The following is a 21,384-nucleotide window of genomic DNA, read 5'->3' as shown; positions in this document are numbered from 1 at the left end:
ACATGGTGGTCAAAATCAACAGCAATGAAGCGAGACTCAATAACAGCCTTCACCTGAGCTAGTCTACAGCAAACAGAACTATGGTATTTGTAATTGAACACCAGCTTTCTCAACTGTTTTGCAAAAAATTATCAGATCCGCAGTTTTGTTTTGGGGAAATTAAACAAAAAAATTATCATAAAATAGAGAAAAGACGGAGAGAGAAAAAACAGGTGGGATGGAGGAATGGGAAAAGGGGAGAGACAGTGTCTCCAAAATAAGCAACCTTTTTGAAACAGGAGATTTTCTGTAGCTTTCAAAGATACATGTGTAGGCTTGGGTGCAAACATCAGGTCCCAAGCAATCAGCAGGCATAAAACTGAACTAATACTGATTGGACAATAAAACAATCACACTCTGACACCTGTTTGACAACAAAACAAGATCAGGAACCAGACTCCGATACATAAACATCACTTAAAGCATAAGGCAAATTTTCTGCAGTGAACCAACACCACTGTAGTATTGAGGTGATTTCAAATCAAAAACGGAAAAGTGGAAGCCAGGATACGAGAAAATTCTCACCGATTTACAACATGGATTGAAAAAAAAATGAAGAGAAAGGCCACTTACAAAATCTAGATATCCATGATAAATCTAGAGTGTCATAATAATTAATTCAAACAAATTTGCTTGTAAACATTTAAACAAGAAATCAATCACTCAGACACACAAGTAAAACAGAATCATAGAACATTCCTTGATAAGTCAAAAACAGTCAAGAAAAATTTTCAAAGACAATCTTTGTATATATTTTATTTCTAAACTTCCCAAAGTATGTATAAAGTATCAATGCTTTTATGCTAAACTTCCAAAAATTATAAGTAATCAAACAGTCCACAGAAGTCAGTGTAAAATGCAGCACAAAGAACCAATGTCAGATTTCCGAGTTCTGTCTTTCAATCCTTTGTTTCAATAGAGGACATTAAATGCTTACTCTCACAGTTGAGAAAAATGTTACAAATAATTTCCAACCGCTTCGAAGTATTTTTCTCCAATGTACTGAAAACATATCCTGCACACGAATACTTTTCCTTTTGAGCTATGTATCTTGGGTAACTGTTTTTCTTCATGCATGATTTTAAAACTCCACCAAAACAAAATTAAACGCGCACAAAAGACTACGAAAACCGTGAATCTGGGCTGCCTAAGACATAAGGAAGTCGACCGAAGGAGGATGTATGGTATTCACAACAACTCATGACATTTCTCTCACAATACTGTAAACTGATTCAGTAATTTCATTGAGACAGGCCTCAAACAAATGTAAGTATTGGAAGAAAAAAAAAAGAAGTAATGCATTCACTCGCACAACCTTTTAACAAGTGACTAACCTCATAATAGCAAAAGCCAAGAAAGGGGAGAGAAAAAAGGTAAGTCAAGTTTGTACTAGTAGTCGGAGCAATTCCAGCATCCATGAAGGAGAGATAAAAAGAGAGTAAAATAAAAAAAGTTGTTTTTTTAAATCAGGGGGAGAGAACACCTGAAGCTCTTCAAGCAGTAAGACTGTTCTACTCCAAGCAAGCCTCAGCACGCACTAAACCACCAAACTCAAACACACACAACAACATCGGCCTCGAGCGAGACCCCGACTATTCAACCAGACACATGGAAGAAAAGGGAGATAAATCTTTGGTGGCAACAGCGTGATGGCATGCCTAATGCAATTTGTTTTCTTGTTTAAGGTTTGATACCTTTGCAAACTTACAGCGACAAAACCCTGAGATGGAAATATTGCATTATCAGCAAAAAGTACACACAATAATAGGGAGGTGGGGGGGTGACAAGGCTACCAACGGTGTAATACCAGACGCACAATTACAAACGCACAAAGTCAAAAATAAACGTTGACAAATATAGCACTCTAAGTAACCAGCGTTCTGTCTATGGTGATGAATACAAGACTATATATATCACAGCTAAATAGGCCTTGGAAGGGTGCGTAAACCAAATGCAGTCTATGGTGCGCAGAAAAAAGTTGAGAAAAAAAAATTGAAAAAAAGAAGATGGAAATGACGCATACATGAAGAATCAGATAACAAGATGCAAGTATAAGAATAAAATACTCTTCAGAATTCAAAGGAAAAAATAGGGGGTGGAGAAGAAAGGGAAAAACAGAAAGGAAGCAAGATAAAGAGTAAAGGGGTGAGAAGGGTGGAGGGAGAGACAATCTCTGGCAGTATTGAATTTTTGTGTTTATGCACACAGAGCATAATCAACAATCAGACATGGCAAAAAACCACCAGTGCAGAATCACGCAAGATTATATGTATATATATAAAATTTTATCTGAGCACTGGCAAGCTAAAATGCATACATTCCACTGATATATTCCTTTGTGGTAAAGTACATTGGTCCTAAGGGGTATAAACGTCAAACAAGAGTTTATAAAACGAAAGACAACAAACGAACAGAAACAGACACGAAAAGTTAAAAAGAAAAAAAAAAGTGGTAGGCACAAAACGTTCTTGCGTGCACAGAAAGGCTACGAGCTCCGCCACCACCACACAAACGAGCGAGAGAAGGAAAAATACAATCGACCCACAAAATACACATTGAGCTAGGCAAATTCAGTTAGGTACCGTGGGCACACCCGTTACATTTTGTGTCTGTGTACGTGAACTAGCCTGAGACCGCGGCATGGAACTATAACAACAGACCATAAACATCAACACAATGATTAATCTGACCGAAATCCACTTGAGGTGCCTACATGGCAGGGGTCGAACACTCAAAGCCACTCTACGTGCAACGAGAACATGGGCATATTGACAATGATCAATTCTCAACTGGTTGCAAGACTTTTCAAACCGTGGCAAAATTCAAGCTGGTAGGATGGTGCTAAGATTTCAAAAACAATCTTCCATGTGTATTTCGAAAAAAGTTGAACTTGTGCCTAGCAAAAGCAATGGAAAACTTTGTGGAAAACTACGAGATTGCTGGCTGTCGAAAAAACTAACAAGTTTCAAAACAAAGCCTTGAATAGCTATGTTAGTTGAATTAATGTAATTTTGTCAAATTTGAATTGTTCAAAGAATACCAGAACAGTTGAATAAGAACTTTCCTAAGAATTTTATCTGTGTAAAAACCTCAACAAAGATTTTCTATGAGACAAAAACTATCCAACAGAAGGTCCTTAAAACCAGCCATCTTCCCCAATAAAAAAACAACCTTTCGTTACATCATGTGGCAGGAATTTTCTGTGCAAAGCTACACTGCACCCACAACAAGAGAGGCAGAACTGTGACTTGACATTTTTTGTTACATTGTGTTACATTGTGTTACATTGCTACCATGCAGCACATTTCACTTCGGGGCAAATCTGCGGCGAGAAAAATAAAACACACGGCAGCAATCTTCCTCCTACGTCGGACTAACTTACGTTGACGACAAAGCAACTGGAACTTCCAACACCAAGACAAGAACGTGTCTAAACGCCCGGTCAAAACCACGGGGCAACTTTGTCAACACAACTCCCGGCGAGCTTGATTCAAAGATCTCCCCTGTCGCTGACCGCCACCGATTGTCTTGCCCTGCAACCTTTCCGTCCCAGAGTGTGAGATCTTGAGGCCTGGAGCCCAGCATTGCGGTGCAAAGGGGGGTAACCGCCGAGCTCAGAGGATCTTCTCAATATGCTGCACCAGCCCGTGAAGCTGGAAGTACACAGCCTCGTTGCGCAGTTCTCGTAACGTCTGCTTGTTGCGTGGCAAGGCGTCGGTGCTCAGCCCGCCGTCCCGCAGGTAGTTGAGGATGTAGCGGAAGTGGGTGCCATCGCGGTCGATGAAGATGGTGCCGTCGTCTTCCTTCTTCAGCCCGTGCCGCCCTGAGAACATGGCCGCCAGCATGGAGTCCGCCTCCCGTGTCAACGTGAGCTGCGACGTGGTGAACACATGACCTCCAACGTCAAGCTTTATCCGACCCTGTCAAACAATATCACACATTAACACTTTCAGTTCGAAGATAATCAAAATTACCAGTGTGTGAAATTTGGTGGCTCTAGCTTAAAAAATATCTGAGAAAACCTCAACATTAAGTTTTTCATCTGCACCTGGTCAGCTGAACACTGCTCATGATTACTCCTGATTATTATTAAACACACACCGTAAAGTACAAGAAACTACTGGTTAAACAGAAAGGTGCATTTTGTGAACTGTGTAATGTTTGTTCAATGCACATCCAATTTATACACAACAATAATCACATTATGCCACTGTGAACAGATATATGCTGCATGCACCAGAGACAGACAGATATATATACATGTGAGTGACCTTGTCCCTTACCTTCTGAACGTTGTTCATCTCCTCCATGCGGGTGATCTCGTCTCGCAGCTGTTGCCACTGGCGGGCCAGCTCGGCGCGCTCAGCCTTGCACTCCTCCACGAAGCCGGCGCGCTCCTTGGTCAGGAGCTCCTCCTGCTCCTTGAGCTGCTGGTCGCGCTCCTCCACCGCACTCAGCCGCTGCTTGAGCTCCGCCAGCTGCTCCTCGTGCTTGTTGCTCTCGTTCATGATGGCCAGGCGCATGGAGGTCAGCTCGTCAATGCGGGAGGCGAAGTAACTCTGCAGGGCTTCCGTGATGATGGGAGGGTTGCCCGACATCTCCTCTGAGCACTTCTCCTTGATGTGCTCCAGGAGCAGGGCTGAGGGAGGGATGGGAGGAAGATGGAGAATAAAGATAGAAATCATGAGGCACAACTACCCAGGGACCTTGTCCATACGTAGAACTGCAATAAGATCTACTGGGAGCAGGGCTGAGGGAGGGATGGAAGGAAGGTGGAGAATAAAGATAGAAATCATGAGGCACAACTACCCAGGGACCTTGTCCATACGTAGAACTGCAATAAGATCTACTGGGAGCAGGGCTGAGGGAGGGAGAATAAAGATAGAAATCATGAGGCACAACTACCCAGGGACCTTGTCCATACGTAGAACTGCAATAAGATCTACTGGGAGCAGAGCCACTGTTTGCTAAAACAGCAGTCTCGGACATAAAAAGCAAGCTTGAGAAAAAGTTTAAACACCAATACTGATGAGGCCTGACGGAAAAAAATCATCTAAAAAACAACAAGAGAAAAGAGAATGTGCAAAATTAGGAGCTCTTGCAAAGTTACATGTGACGTTCAATTTCAGCTTGATTCAAATTTCATTTTCTACCATCCCAGAGGAAGGCCTGCTAGTGCTAGAAAACCAATGCTGTTAACACTGGCAGCATCAGAACAGGAATGAACATCAATCTAGCAACCCCACATTTCTCAACCTTTCTCAACTTCTGTTGTTATCACACTAAGTGACAGCAACAGCTGAAAATTACAAACTATTCCTTGAAAGTATTACTTACATCCTCTGTAAACAGTTAACATAACTCTACAACCACAACTTCACACAAAAACTAAGACAATGATCACAAGGACACAGAGGAATAGAATAAGCAGGGAAAACAAGTCGCGTAAGGCGAAATTACTACATTTAATCAAGCTGTCGAACTCACGGAATGAAACTGAACGCACTGTATTTTTTTCACCAAGACAGTAAGTACTGTGAGTACATGCAGCTTCGTCAATCCCCGCGAGAAGGAAATCGCTCACCTCCCACGTGCAAAACGCAGTGATATGCACACGCCAGAATAGCGCGGAAGCGTATTGTGCTGAGCAGGAAAGCGCGCATTTCTGTATTCATGTTAACTTTCTGAGCTTGTTTTGAATACAACCTATCATATCTATATGTTTTTGGAATCAGGAAACGATAAAGAATAAGATGAAATCATTTTTGGATCGATTTCTTAAATTTTAATCGTAAGACTAATTAATCTATTTTCGTTAATTGTGATCACATTTTAAGAGTAAACATAACATATGTATATATTTTTAGATTCAGAATGTCATGAAGAATACGATGCAATCAATTTTAAATCTGTTTGTGAAAAATCGATTTTAATGACAACTTTAATGAGCAAACTCATTAATTAATTTGTAAGCCTCCAAGCTGAAATGCAATACCAAAGTCCGGGCGTCGTCGAAGATTACTTTACCAAAATTTCAACCAATTTGGTTTAAAAATGAGAGCGTGACAGTGCCGCCTCAAATTTCACGAAAAGCCGGATATGACGTCATCAAAGACATTTATCCAAACAAGAAGGGCAAAGCCCATACGACTCACATGCTTGACCTTGACCTTCAGAGTCAAGGTCAAATAACTAAACCTAGCAATGACATCATACACTAAAAACTGCTTTACACATTTTTCCTACCAAAATACATTTTTCCTACCAAAATACATCCAAGGTCATGCAACACAAAGCTGTTAATTCAAGACATAGGAAGTATAATGGTGCTTATTGGCTCTTTCTACCATGAGATATGGTCACTTTTAGTGGTTCACTACCTTATTTTGGTCACATTTCATAAGGGTCAAAGTGACCTTGACCTTGATCATATGTGACCAAATGTGTCTCATGATGAAAGCATAACATGTGCCCCACATAATTTTTAAGTTTGAAACAGTTATCTTCCATAGTTCAGGGTCAAGGTCACTTCAAAATATGTATACAATCCAACTTTGAAGAGCTCCTGTGACCTTGACGCAAGGTAAACCAAACTGGTATCAAAAGATGGGGCTTACTTTGCCCTATATATCATATATAGGTGAGGTATTCAATCTCAAAAACTTCAGAGAAAATGGGAAAAATGTGAAAAATAGCTGTTTTTTAGACAACATTTATGGCCCCTGCGACCTTGACCTTGAAGCAAGGTCAAGATGCTATGTGAGACAATGACAAAAGGTGACGTTTTCATGTCAGTATGTCCCAAATGACATCACCAGTACATTTTTCATTCTATCTAATCTGTTTTCGTTCTATTTTTTCTAATAACATGCGTTAACAATTGATTGCCAACTGGAATGGAAGAGCACAAAAAGTGTAACTTGATATGTAGTTTCTCTAGAGGGAAAAACATCTTCCACTTTCATGTCAGTGTGTCCCATGCAACATACATTTGCCAAACAGCTATGTGTAAGTAGATTATTTGTTAGTGGTATAGAAAATACTGATCAACAATCAAAGTCAGTGTTCACATTCATTTTCTACCTATTTCTTATTTGTTTATTCTTTTGGCAATGGTGAAATGTCAGCAATCGTGTGTCATTCGGGACAGTAGACATGACACCTGACCTTTTGTCACTGTCACATGTATGTTTTTTGGGGCCTTGTCATCATACACCATCTTGCCAAATTTGGTACTGATAGACTGAATAGTGTCCAAGAAATATCCAACGTTAAAGTTTTCCGGACGGCCGGCCGGACGGACGACTCGGGTGAGTACATAGACTCACTTTTGCTTCGCATGTGAGTAAAAAATGAAAAAAAACGTCTGGGGATATCAATTATCATACCCAGGAACTCCCACGTAAACTTTTATGAAGATCAGTCTAGTAGTTTTCTCTAAATCGCTCTACACACACACACACACATACACCACACCCTCGTCTCGTTTCCCCCCTCTACGTTAAAACATTTCGTCAAAACTTGACTAAATGTAAAAAGGAAAAAAGACAGATAAGAAGAAGGACTGCAGTTCTCACCTAGGTTACTCTGAACCTCCTCCCTGGTGAGATCGCGCGTGTTGTTGGCGGGCTGCTGCTGCTGGTTGTCTGGGACGGTGGCGTCACACAGGTGCACGCCCGACTCCTGGGAGTTCTGCAGGTAATCCCCGCACTTGCAGCACAGGTAGCGCTGCTCTCCGTTCTCGTTGCGACCTCCACCCGGCCCTCCTCCTCCGCCCCCGCCGTGACCGCCACCACCGTTGCGGCCATTGTTGTTGCGGTGGTTGTCGCGATGGTTGAAGTTGCGGTTGTTGTGTCGGTGGTTGTGGTGATGGTTGTTGGCCATGTTCCAGGGCATGTTGAAGCCAAAGCCGTCCAGAGGCTGCTGGTTGTGGGGGTGGGCTTGGGCCGGTCCCCCCTGTGGGCCGCCCAGGACGGGGCCTCTCACCCACTGGGGGGCCGGGCCTGGGCCCTGCAAGGGCTGGTTCTGGAAGTGCTGGCCCATGGGGTGTGGGTGCTGGCCGCCGGGCCCATGTGGGCCGGGGGGAGGCATGCGGCGATCGTAGAAAAGGGGTCCGCCCTGGGACCAGTGGGGCCTGCCGTGGTCGTAAACGAAGAGCTGGCGTTGGCCCTGGTTAGGCATGCTCATACTGCCCTGGAACATCCAGGCAAACCATGGCATCAATGCCTGCAACTCTATCAGATCCAAAGGCGTAAGCAGACAGACTGCAGTGACATTAGTGAAGACCATCAACCTTTGTCATGCAATTGCAGTACTGCAGGTCTGCTTTAACCTCACACCCCTTGTTCCAGACCACCCCCTCCCCCTCATTACATCCATGATTCTCACAAATCCACCCCCACCGCACCCCACCAGGCATTGTAAGGGCATGACACAAAAAAGTGTGCATATTTTTTTTCACCTGTAGCTGTGTTGATTTTCATGCTTTTGCAAATCGCAGTACATGTACAAATAAAATATGTTTCTTGTAGTTCCACAGAAGCCAACCATGTATACAAGCCATCATCATGGCTCTTGACCCCCATCCCACATCAGTCCCATGTCGCTCTATCTTTTCAAAAGTGTGGATGCTGAAGAAAACATTCACTGGGAGATTTGCCAAGCGCACTGCAGTTGAAAATTAGTACAAAGAGAAATTACCTGGTAACTAAGGAAGGCATTAATATTCTGTTGTTTACTTGCCAAAGTTGAAAATCCCCTAAAGCCCAAGCAGCGTTTCCTTTTATTTTTGTGATAGATTGTTCAAAATCATTCTTGCCTTTTGCAGGCAAGTGTGCTATTAAATGCAGGCAGATGTGTGTGTGTGTGTGTGTGTGTGTGTGTGTGTGTGTGTGTGTGTGTGTGTGTGTGTGTGTGTGTGTGTGTGTGTGTGCTCATGCCTGTGTTTACCCACATCAAAATACAAACCACTGAGCATCCTTTTCACTGGAATCGACGTTTGCCAATTTTTTTTTTGCGGTTTCATTAACGCATGCACGCAGGGGTTATTAAATTAAGCTTTTATACTTAAATAGTAATACATATTGTAAAAAACACATGCAGGAAGTCTTCATCAGCGAAGGAAACCCTTTGTTGCAAATCTGTATCAACAACCAGAACCATCCATGATGAGCAGAATGGCAGTTGAAGATATATTGCGCGATATTCCAATGAAGACCCTACCTATAAATGTTAACCAACAAACGAACAATAACAGAACTTACAATCCGTGTATGCAACTCTACAAGCAAATTAAACATAAAGAATAAGAGAACACTTTCTGTTGCAAGCATTCCAAAGAAAACTTGAACCCCATAAAATATTAACAATCCAAAGAAAATCAACCATAACAAACTCCATTGAAGCATTACCCCAAAAGATTTCAGTTCTCTTATCATCTAATATCTTACACTTACAGTTTGTCAGACCGTCGGCTCTTAGCCTCACTTAGAAACGCAGTGTCATGGCACAGTTACTTGAAATCTAAGCCGAGCTAGCATACGACACGAATGACTGCCTAGAAGTGGAAGTAAACACGTATAAGTACCATACCTGCACCCATATGATAAAGTTTGTTTTCCGCGACATCCTGCCGCCGACCGCCAAGTAGGTGGGAAGAGTACGTACACAAGTGTACTGAAATGTGTTCGAACCCCTGACCGAATGCCTGCTGGACCCAAGGAAGCAACAAGGACAATGGTACAGAAAATAATGATCAGGAAGCATAGTGTTTGTCACCCTGCGCTTAGCTCTCTCTCTCAGCCAACGGTAATGGGTCTGAGTGATCTTAGCCCCAGGGTCGCCAAATGCACACAGTTCACATCACACAAACAGTCACATCCCTATGCTAGGCACAGTTTAACAGTATTCACACTCACAGGGTTTTCTTTGCTTAAATTCTCTGCAGTTTCTTTGTATCGCATTGTGAGTTCCAACTCAAATTTTGACCATGCACACTTTTGGTGAGATGAATCACTTTCCAGGTAACCTGGTCAGTGGGAACTTTGCTCTCTGATAGGAGAAGTCTGAACACTACAAGGGAACGTTGCATACTGCACTGCACTGCACATATCACTGTCAGCCAGGTCAGATCATGACAAAGGCTTGGAGTTGGAAAATCAGACAATAACAGGGAGACACGCAGACAGAAGGGAGTGGGGGAGGGGAAGGGACCATAGAGGATGTCCAAGACTGGGTACTTTTTGTTAACTTGAACAGCTCACGTCTAGAAATTCATTCTACTAATGTAATTATGCTTTGTGTTAGAAGAGAAACCCAACACCAGAGCTAATTGCAAAATTGCTGGTTGTGGTATACAGGAAGACTTAGCAAATTTTGGATGTGTCTGTCTGTATATTTCTGCATAGAATGCAGCCCGAGGGGGTAGGAGGAGAAGGGGGGGAAGGGACATGTAAAGAGGCAGCACAAAGCAGAATCTCAACCAATCACAGAGTCAGACACACATAATGTGTGTGCTCGCTTTACCAAAATATGCCCCCTCGTTCATTTTTTTACCCAGAGATAGAAAGAAAACAAAAACAAAAAAACTAACAATTGCACGTTTGCAGTGATCACCCGAGCTGTTACACTTCCTATGTAAAGAAACCAGCGATCAACGTCCCTTTGTTTTCTGTGTTACTACCTTCCCTTAAAAGACAGAGGCTTTGATAAATTCCTGTCCTTCAACTTGTTCAGCTTTCTCTCAAAGAAATAAATTTGGTAATGTTGGGAATTGTGTACTTCAAACCAAATCTTGTAATGGTAAATCTTTGTACTGTAAGTTTGAGCAGATTTGAAACCCTGTGAATATGTACTAAAATTTAGGCTAAAAATATAGTGTTCACAAGAAGCAGTTCTACTATTCTGCCATCTGATCACAAACCTTAAATTGCGCAGTTTGACTGAGAGTACATGTATCTTGAAACCATAATCTTTTCTTGCAATGAGACCATACATTACAAGGAAGCAGAAGTTAAAAATTTAAAAACAAACAAAAAGGCAGTAACTGTAATCCATTATAATTTGAATACGTAATAATCTTGAACAGTCAGGCGAAAGATAACATACAACTCAAGCAAAAGAGAAACTGTATTCCAAGTGGTAACAGGGGTAACTTCATTTGTGTCCTTTCTTCTTCATTTAACTGAAATTATTGATTATGTTCACAGGCCAACCTTTCTGCAAATTTGGGTAATGAATGATAACTTTTGATATGCACGCACTTAATTCTCACAAACCAAATTTTCTGATTTTGCAGGGACATTTTTACCTTTCCTCGAAATAGTTTAAAAGAATACTTCTCACAATCATAAACATGATCTTTGGATCTCCCCTGCTTTCCACCTCCGCCATTTCGTTTGGAATTTTATTAATTCAATATTTTCACTTTCATTTTGAATGTGTTCAGTAGCTGCATCTTTAAAATTAAAATAGGACTTTAAAAAGTTGTATTAAATATTACAAACAACATACCAAAATTCCTGAAGCAATTATATATAATTCTCAACTTGTGACAGTGTATTTGGCCATTGTGAATTCTATAATCAAATTTTACAAAATAAAAATATTAGCAGCTACCACTTGAGACACACAAAAAATAAGTAAAAAAAAAAAAAAAATAGACAAGAGTAAAGAGAGAAATAGAGTAGGACACTTTTCACAATAACCATCCACAGTACTAGGCGAGTGAGCTGACAGAAGGAGGAATAGAATACTCTAATTCTGGTTCCCCCCAAAATCTCCAGTCAGTTTACTTGCCAAGACCGCATTAGAGCTCTCAAAACAATTAAAGGGATGGAAGCTCCAAAAATAGTGGGCGACAATAACTGATAAACTCCTTTGAAACTATGGATACTTAGCTTATAAATACATAAAACGTGTTTTCCTGATGAGCTTCAGAAGACAATTTTGTTGTATAGATGTCTCATGATTTTTTAACAATGTTTCCACAGGCTGATTTTCTTTTCTCAGTCTCAATTTGTTGATGGCGACGGAATGTATTCCCCTTACAACCAACCAGTAAACCAAGTGATGTACTTTTTGTATCAGATGCATCTTTAAAAAAAAAAAGAAAAAAAAAAGGAAATATTTCAAAGGAAGTTCCGATCTTAACTGTTTTGTGCAAAAAACACACCAAACAAACATAAAACACTGAACGAGTCTCATAACTGTTCGGACCCCTTTCACCCAAAGGTTAGATACAATTCTTACTTGCTTTACTTTCTTTTATTCCTTTGTTATGTTTCAATCTGCAAAGATACAAAAGATGGTGAACTGATCACAACTGGTGGTGTGTAGGGGATCTTCGGAAAACAGTTTTTTAACCTTAAAAAACGACCAAAACCTCAAGAAATTTCACGCGTAGTGTCCATTTAATGACCAGAAGCTTATAAGAACAGAATAAGGACATCTCACAAGCGCGTACTTGTCAGTAGATCTTTCTTCTGTTGTTGTACTGAAGTATCCATAGTTCTCATCCAAAGAAAAGAATTCATACAATTCAATTGTACTCAAGGAAAAATGATGCCACACGTTCTAACACCTAATATTATGCAAACCTCAAATAGCATGGTACACCGTCGGAACTTCACGATGTTATCACTCGCACCAAACCATATGTTCATTATTCATATCAGCGGGCCTGTTCTCTCTAGCGTATGTATCACACAAAAACTGTGTCATACGGCTAGGGGGTACTGTTCTCAACTGAAACAAAAGAAGATTACCAAAACATGGAAATTACCGATTTGTAGAAGTATGTTTTCAAATACAGCAGAAAAAATTAAAACATAACTGTAGTGCCTTAGTATCAAAATTATATCTACCGTCACCCCAGACACCCCGCACCCCCCCCCCCCCCCATCTTTCTTTATTTGGTGTTTAACGTCGTTTTCAACCACGAAGGTTATATCGCGACGGACCCCCCCCCCCCCCCCATCAATCTGACAAAGAGTGCATGTACTGCAGATGTATAACCATGGGAGAGCGGTTGATTAACCCTCAGAATCTTGCATTGGCAAACTTGTACAAAAATATTCATTGGATGATATAAATTTTCTGCATCCCAATAAGCTACATAAACATAAACTGATGAAGCACCCATAAGATCTCTGCTCTCATTCAGTCATAATTTCCAGTCCCTTACCCCTTAAACGGTTACCGGCCCTTATATAGCGAGTGTTAACTCTTTCTAAAGAAGAGTTACCCTGAAGCCAATTCTGTATCTGTGACAATACCTTGAAAAACCACTTCTGGCATTTGATCAACGGAAAACTAATTGAGATTAAATTTTCAACTCAACTAATTATTCAATCAGCAGAGTAACTGGAAAAAAAGGACATAACCCCTGAATTCTGCCAATGAAAAAAGTCTGTGCATGTGGTAACTGGTATTGTGGTGACAATGGTACTGGTAGCAGCACGTGGGGAATATCAATGCCTTTCGGACTGAGCCCCCACCTCCACATCCCCCCCCCCCCCCCCCCCCCAAGTTTCCAGCAGAAACTGGACAGGCATCAACGTGGTCATTCTCTAACCTAGCACAGCCATTACATGAGAGAGCAGGCCAGAGCACGCACAACACAGCTGACAGTCTCAGCAGCTGATGTTTCCACCGTGTTCTGCCATGTTGCCTTTGTTCTGCTGGCGGGTTTATCTCGAGGGTTTGTGTCAAAATGTGTCCTCTCTTTTCCCGCAAGGCCCGATGCTCGTATTGACACGAGCAATCTTTTCTGCTGCTTCGGCTCTCGTAACGTGTGCCACTCTACACACAACACCACTGGATCGATTAGAACGGAGGAAATTGTACCAAAACTTCCTCGATTTTGCCTGCGCAGCATAAGGCGAGAAAAGAAATGTTGCTGGCGCCAGGTTTTCACCCACTGCCCACACACCAGAGCGCACACAGACCACACTCACACGTACATTATTTACCAGCTGGGAGCGGAGGGAACGGGATATCAGTGCGTCAAACGAGCACAAGGTCTTCTCATGGAAACATTTTAAGGAGGATTTGGACAAAAGTGACAAGAAAATGTCGTCTGTTCACTCAGCTGATAAAGCAAGTATTTTCAACACAAAGCCTTCTGCGCTTGCGCCACCTGACCTTGCTCGATGTAAACAAACCGAATATTTTCCCACTTTGGTCGTGATTCTAGACTCAAAACAGACGCAGACGAAACATTGACGACTGCTCTTTCCAACAAAACCTTCCACTTACCTCCTCTCTCGCTGAAAAGTCCGCAATTGCTCCTTTTGTGAGCAAATTAGCACACTGTTCCTTGTTGTCAATCTGTGTTGATGAATTTTGTACGTCATGTCATTGTCCACCCTATACGGAAACTCTCGGACTTTTCCGCTCGAGTCGGAAACTCGCGAGTGCCTAAGGGAAACCACTCAGATTGAGTTCTGCAACTGTTTTCCAGTTGAAGGGAGGGAACTCGGGCATTACATGACGTCATTTTCCCCACCCACTTTCACCACGATGATAAGAGTGCATGTTATTGTTCTCAGATAAGTGCAACAGTACGCGTTTTGTTTCAAAAAACAAACGAAATAAAACAATAACAAAACTAAGAGAGAGAGAGAGAGAGAGAGAGAGAGAGAGAGAGAGAGAGAGAGAGAGAGAGAGAGAGAGAGAGAGAGAGAGAGAGAGAGAGAGAGAGAGAGAGCCAACGAACGAACCACTGAATGAAAATTACTCAGTCTAGGGTGAAGATTTTAGGCTTACACATCATTTGCTGCTCAGTAAAACCATAGACCTATAATTATTATAAATATAGGTCCTTGGTAAAACCAAGACACAAAATCATGACAACTACTGTACTGTCACACTATTGAAAAAGATAGAGTATATGAAGTAGGAGCCGACTGCAATTTTATTGTCTGACCGAGTCCTTGAGCTATGCCGCTTCCCCTTTTCTTTCTTAACAAAGTCAGTATCCCCGCGACAAACAGTCTTCAGTCTTGACACACTCCTTGGCTACTAATTAGGTGATCACTGACCTGAGACGCTACCCGTCTGAGTACCCGCTCGAGGAATTGTTTGCTCAGTCGCAACACTGAATAAACTCGGGTAGCTGTGGGCAGTGGGGCATGGCCCGACAAGATTATGCAAGATTGTTTCTCAGTTTAGCTTTATTGCTAATCATTACCGTTTATTGAGTACACCAAAACAAAACAAGAAAGGTATGATATGATTTATGACGAAGCAAAACGTTACATTCTGTTGTGTTTTGGTTTTGTGTGCACAAAACAGTAACGTTACATTTTGCTCAGAAGATAATTAAAGGATAATAATTGTAAAAAAAAACTAATAAAAAAACTAATCATAATAAAAGGCGAATAAGAAATATTAATAACGTCTTCTGAATGCGTTTCTGGGCAATTTGTCAGATACGTTTATTTTCAGTATTATAAGTCAAACTTATATTAAATGACCGCTGGATCGAAGATCAGGGAATGTAACGTTTTGTTTTGTCATAAATTACTGAATGTTCTAATAACATAATTTTCTTGTAGTTTGATTCTGAATTTTAGAACATTGGCAGTCTATTTATTTTTGGATTACCGTTTACACTGACAGTGACACACACACGCACACACACACACACAAACACACACACACACACACACACACACACACACACAAACACACACACACACACACAAAAACAAAACAAAAAAATTGAGTGCGGCACAACCCAGTCTTTTGAGTGACAATCTGCCCTGAGAGGGAAACAAAATGAACAGAAAATACAGATCAGTTATTTTCATTTCGGTCGACCAAGACTGAATCTGTTGATGGTTCCTATTGACGTCCAGGAAAAACGCTGTAAACTATTCTGACTTTCATTCTTCAAGGCTCCCCCCACCCCCACCCCCACTTTCTCTCTCTCGCTTTGCCTAAAACCTTTATTCTTTAGTAATGAACTTCTGAGTTCTTGGTTCTCTCCCTCCTCCCTCTCTCTCTCTCTCTCTCTCTCTCTCTCTCTCTCTCTCTCTCTCTTTGATATTTTTAAAAGTTTTGTTGGGTATACTGAAGTATCCTACATTGAACTTGGAGGTTTATCAAAAACAAAACGTTATTCTATTTTGATATCTTGAGACTCGACATACACTGAGCCCAAAAAGTTAAGGATATTTTTTTAGTGGTATACCCCAGATGTTAAACAGCAATTTTTGGGTCAGAAATATACGTGTATTTGAAGATCAGTCTTTCTTCTGCTTAAAAATGTGTTTTCTGAATCTGAGCAATATTTGGGTATGACGTCACATGTGCGTGACCACGCCTACCCTAAAAAATGGCGTTTTTTGACGGCATATATGATTCACCTTCAACCGTCGAAACGGTGACTTAAACTGAATAATATTTTGCATTTTTTACACCAAAATGTTTATTTGGTGTCTTACCTAACAAGTCATACAAATTTCGTTCAAATCCGCCGCGCAGTTAGGCTGATCCAACGTGTAAAGGAAAGCGACAACAATCCTGAACAAGAAGGGCAAAGCCCATACGACTCACATGCTTGACCTTCTGCTTTACACATTTTTCCTTCCAAAATACATGTGACCTTGACCCAAGGTCAAGGTCATCCAAGGTCATGCAACACAAAGCTGTTAATTCAAGACATAGGAAGTACAATGGTGCTTATTGGCTCTTTCTACCATGAGATATGGTCACTTTTAGTGGTTCACTACCTTATTTTGGTCACATTTCATAAGGGTCAAAGTGACCTTGACCTTGATCATATGTGACCAAATGTGTCTCATGATGAAAGCATAACATGTGCGCCACATAATTTTTAAGTTTGAAACAGTTATCTTCCATAGTTCAGGGTCAAGGTCACTTCAAAATATGTATACAATCCAACTTTGAAGAGCTCCTGTGACCTTGACCTTGAAGCAAGGTAAACCAAACTGGTATCAAAAGATGGGGCTTACTTTGCCCTATATATCATATATAGGTGAGGTATTCAATCTCAAAAACTTCAGAGAAAATGGGAAAAATGTAAAAAATAGCTGTTTTTTTAGACAACATTTATGGCCCCTGCGACCTTGACCTTGAAGCAAGGTCAAGATGCTATGTATGTTTTTTTGGGCCTTGTCATCATACACCATCTTGCCAAATTTGGTACTGATAGACTGAATAGTGTCCAAGAAATATTCAACGTTAAAGTTTTCCGGACGGCCGGACGGACGGACGACTCGGGTGAGTACATAGACTCACTTTTGCTTCGCATCCAAAAATATGACGTCAGATGGAGGCAACACTGGGTTTTTCTCATCGTCGTCTTGATAGCGGCGAGACACAATCTGGCATTTGCTGTGACGAATCAGACAGTTTGAATGCTACGAAATGGAGCTGTGGAGGTTGACATCGCCAGGTTTTTAAGAGTCTGTAAGAGCATTGTCTCGATAGTGGAAAGTGTGTGTCCTGATCACTCAGCCACCTTGATATGAGTTTTGCAGACGTCATCGTCTAAAAATAAAACACCAGAGCGGAGTGAGATTTAATTTTTTATTTCTTCAAAGTCATGAGGCTATATCTTTTGAGCCCACGAAAGAATGTTTCTGAAACTTGGCACACATGTAATGGAACCATTCTTTGCAAAGTATACAGAATTGCGTGCATGTCACATTTGTTTCTAGGACGTTATGAACGTTTGCAAATGTTTAACGGAAACCCGTTACAACGTCCATTCTCGGGTTCTGTTTGCTCCAAGTACTAGCGCGAATCCAGATGAGGGTCTTTGTCATCGTTCTGTGTAATTTGGAGAGGCTGCTATTTGTAGTTTTATATGTATTGCGTATCAACTGCAGCTACCCAGCAAAAGCACCACAAAAACCATGGATTTTTTGCTGTTTTTCAGGATAGTGGTCGCTTTCCTTTACACGCTAGATTAGCCTGACTGCGCGACGGATTTGAACGAACTTTGTATGACTTGTTAGGTAAGACACCAAATAAACATTTTGGTGTAAAAAATGCCAAATATCGTTCAGTTTAAGCCGCCGTTTTGACTGTTGATGGTGAATCATGCCGTCAAAAAAACGCCATTTTTGAGGTTAGGCATGGTCACGAACATGTGACGTCATGCCCAAATATTGCTCAGATTCCTGAAAGACATTTTTGAGCAGAAGAAAGACAGATCTTAAAATACACGTTAATTTCTGACCCAAAAACTGCTGTTTAACATCTGGGGTATACCACTGAAAAAATATCCTTAACTTTTTGGGCTCAGTGTATATGTACAATATTAGCCATTTAGGCTGGAAACTTGCATTCTCCCAGTAAGGTAATATATTGTACTACTAGATGATTACCCGCTTCGCCGGGTACCGGCTTCGCCGGGAAGAAGTAGAGCCGAATACCAGGCTGCGCCTGACGCCGGCTTTGCCGGCGCACGAAGGAAAGGAGATAAACGCACAAAACACTGGAGACCTTCTAAAAATAGTAACGTGCAGTGACCTTCTAAAAATAGTAACGTAGTAACGGGAATATGGATTGACGCCACACGGAGGAAGGGAGATAATCGCGGCTGAAAACACTGGAGAAGATAAGGAAGAGTTACTGGTAGTGGATCCCGACAACAAAAAACAAAATAAAAAAAATAAAAAATCGGTTCAGCGCGCTGAGAGCACGTGTTAAAATATCTCATCGATGAGGTTGTGTCCGGGGTGTAGCTACATACGGTGTCCAAATTTGAAAAAGATACAGTACACCGAGAACTCCTGGAGCAAAATTTTGATTATTAGTGCTTTTGTGAACAAGAAACAATTGACAAGTGGCTCTATCCCATCTCCCTCCTTCCCCTGTCGCGATATAGGCTAACCTTCGTGGTTGAAAACGACGTTAAACACCAAATAAATAAAGAAAGAAAGAAAGACATTTAGGACACGGTTCTCAAGCATATATGCTTTTCATTTTCGAGTCCAAAAAAGAATCCTAAAAAACATACACCAAACACAGACACAGACACACGCGCACACACAGACACACGCGCACACATACACAGACACAGACACAGACACACACACACACACACACACACACACACACACACACACACACACACACACACACACACAAACAAGTAAATCAGCACGTAATTCCGATCAATTAGTTCAATTTGCAAAGTCCTCGACATACGATGTATTTCTGATGAATATAGAATGTTTACATCGATGATTTACTGAATTTAGTCCTCAATGCCCCTTCCCAGCTGTTAGAAATGCAACGATGATCAGCAACAACGACAACAAAGCAAAGTCGCGTCAAACTCATGCAAAATTCAAGACTGTTTCGAACAATAACACCAATCAGTGAACATGCTACAGTGTAGCCAGGTTACTCACCACAGTAAGTGGTACGACCGGTACTCGAAACTATCTTGGGCACCTACATTTTGCTGTTACAACCCCATCGCAACAAAAAATGTAATCAAGATGTTTGCGACTGCTGAACAAGCTGGCTGCTCTTGTGACTATCAGCATTTATGCCTTATGACGTAGGATTTCTGATGATAAGCTGACGTCATAATGCGCGTCGCTATGTGAAAGAACGTCACCTAGATTGCGTATGCTGTTATTCTGGATCAGCACACCACATCAGCCTTATTACTGCTGCGTAGCGAAAAAACTATGGGAAGCCGTTTGGATCATAACCAATACACGTGTAATAAATAATTCATACACGTGTGAGAAATAATGTACACACGTGTATTTATTTGTTACACGTGTATAAATTATGATACGTGTAATACATTCTTTTATTTTATGCACGTGTATTAATTATTTCTTACACGTGTATGAATAATTTCTCACACGTGTATTAATCATTTTCTACACGGCGTGTATGAATTATTACTTACACGTGTATCAATAATGTCAGTTTACACGTGTATGAATTATTTCTTACACGTGTATTAATCATTTCTTACACGTGTATGCATTATTTCTTACACGTGTATTAATCATTTCTAACACGTGTATGAATTATTTCTTACACGTGCATGGATTTTTTATTACACGTGTAAGAATTATTTCTTATTAGTCGCGTTGTAAATGCAGGAGTCACGTGGTTAAGCGACTTAAAAACTCGGACTGGGAATCCACATGAAAAACACTAAGCGTCTTCATCGCCTCGCTTTGAACATCACAAGACTCAGTGGCGGGAGCGGCAAACGTTTTAGACGGTTTATGAGTAGAGTTCAACGCCGTTGTACAAAATCAAGCCAAGCCTCGCATAGCACTGATGTTAATCCGTGATTTGTAAAAATGTAAAAACATTTTACACGTTACGTCGAACCTAAAACCGCGATTTGTAAAAAAGTAAAAATGCAAAAATATCGCATTCCACAAAGTAATACATGCGTTTAATTATTATTAATATTTGTTGTTTAGAGCCTCTATGCTAGGTGGTGGGGGGGTTGTTTGGGCCGGATAGGTAACATATTACGATCTTTAGCATAACAAAGACTGAGAAGAAAAATCAAATAGATCCCTTGATTTTTGGGTAGCGCGACTCTGTCGCTGCTAGCTTTCCGAATTTCCCAGCGATGGGACAATTAAGTAATGAAAAAAAGAACAAATCTAATAGGTCCCTTGACTTTGGGGTAGCGCCCCGTGATTTGTTAAATGTTTTACATTTTTACTAATCACGGGTTAACAACTGGAGAGGTAATTGTTTTATCAGACGAAGTCGGTTCTTGTGACGTATTGAGAGATCGCGCCACCCGGAAGCAGCTACGAAATTTGTCGCTTTGCAAGTCGTACATTTTCCGATTCAAGATTTAATGCACCGCTGATTTCTTCCGGCGTGTATAAATTATTGCTTCCGGTGTGTATGTAATCATTTATGACGCGCGTGTTTAAACATTTAATACACGTGTATGAATTATTTATTACACGTGTATAAATTATTTCTTACACGTGTATAAATCATTTCTTACTCGTGTATTAGTCATTTCTTACACATGTATTGGTTATGACCCAACGGCTTTCCATAAAAAACAGCTTTGGGGGGTGTGACAAGAAAAAGAACACGGTCGGAGTGTAATGAAAATTAATAGTTGTTCTTTCAAACCCATGACAAAATATGACACCTCCAGTCAGATTTTTGGTTTTGTATTAAGCTTGGAAATGTGTTTTTTTGGCATATCGACGTTGCAGTTCCGGAGCAAACGATACACATTTCTTTGTAAGTTTGTATTTAGAAGCGTTTTTTGCCGTTACTGACTTAACAAGGCATAACTCTAAAAAGGGTTACGAACAAATCCACGGAAATTCAATGAAAGAATAATAGCAACAA

General features: G+C 40.9%; 1 protein-coding gene across 7 annotated transcripts; it reads right to left on the bottom strand.

Moving 5' to 3' along the window:
• Positions 1-775: 775 nt before the first annotated feature.
• On the bottom strand, positions 776-19,600 carry LOC138963054 (uncharacterized). Of its 7 annotated transcripts, none has more exons than XM_070335055.1 (6): positions 19,431-19,600; positions 12,636-12,783; positions 12,289-12,326; positions 7,617-8,232; positions 4,323-4,678; positions 776-3,959 (listed from the first exon to the last, which is right to left on the bottom strand). In XM_070335055.1, the coding sequence occupies exons 4-6, from the start codon at positions 8,224-8,226 to the stop codon at positions 3,654-3,656; spliced, it is 1,272 nt and encodes a 423-aa protein (XP_070191156.1). In that variant the 5' UTR covers positions 8,227-8,232; positions 12,289-12,326; positions 12,636-12,783; positions 19,431-19,600; the 3' UTR covers positions 776-3,653. The 7 variants fall into 7 exon arrangements, with proteins under 7 accessions (XP_070191156.1, XP_070191154.1, XP_070191155.1 ...); XM_070335053.1 differs by lacking the exon at positions 12,289-12,326 and adding an exon at positions 9,631-9,748; XM_070335054.1 differs by lacking the exon at positions 12,289-12,326 and adding an exon at positions 9,631-9,745.
• Between the last annotated feature and the right edge of the window lie 1,784 nt (positions 19,601-21,384).

Source organism: Littorina saxatilis, linkage group LG3 (genome assembly GCF_037325665.1).
Source record: "Littorina saxatilis isolate snail1 linkage group LG3, US_GU_Lsax_2.0, whole genome shotgun sequence".
NCBI classification, from domain to species: Eukaryota; Metazoa; Mollusca; class Gastropoda; order Littorinimorpha; family Littorinidae; genus Littorina; species Littorina saxatilis.
The sequence above is the reverse complement of the archived record's forward strand: the minus strand, read 5'-3'. Positions and strand labels throughout refer to the sequence as shown.

Bases quoted from the DNA above. Each gene is read 5' to 3' on its own strand.
- LOC138963054 (XM_070335051.1), bottom strand. From the start codon at position 12,701: ATGAACATATGGTTTGGTGCGAGTGATAACATCGTGAAGTTCCGACGG. The intron at 8,233-12,635 runs GTTTGCATAATA...TGGATGTTCCAG, and splicing joins GGTGTACCATGCTATTTGAG to GGCAGTATGAGCATGCCTAA. The intron at 3,960-4,322 runs GTAAGGGACAAG...ATTGTTTGACAG, and splicing joins AGATGAACAACGTTCAGAAG to GGTCGGATAAAGCTTGACGT.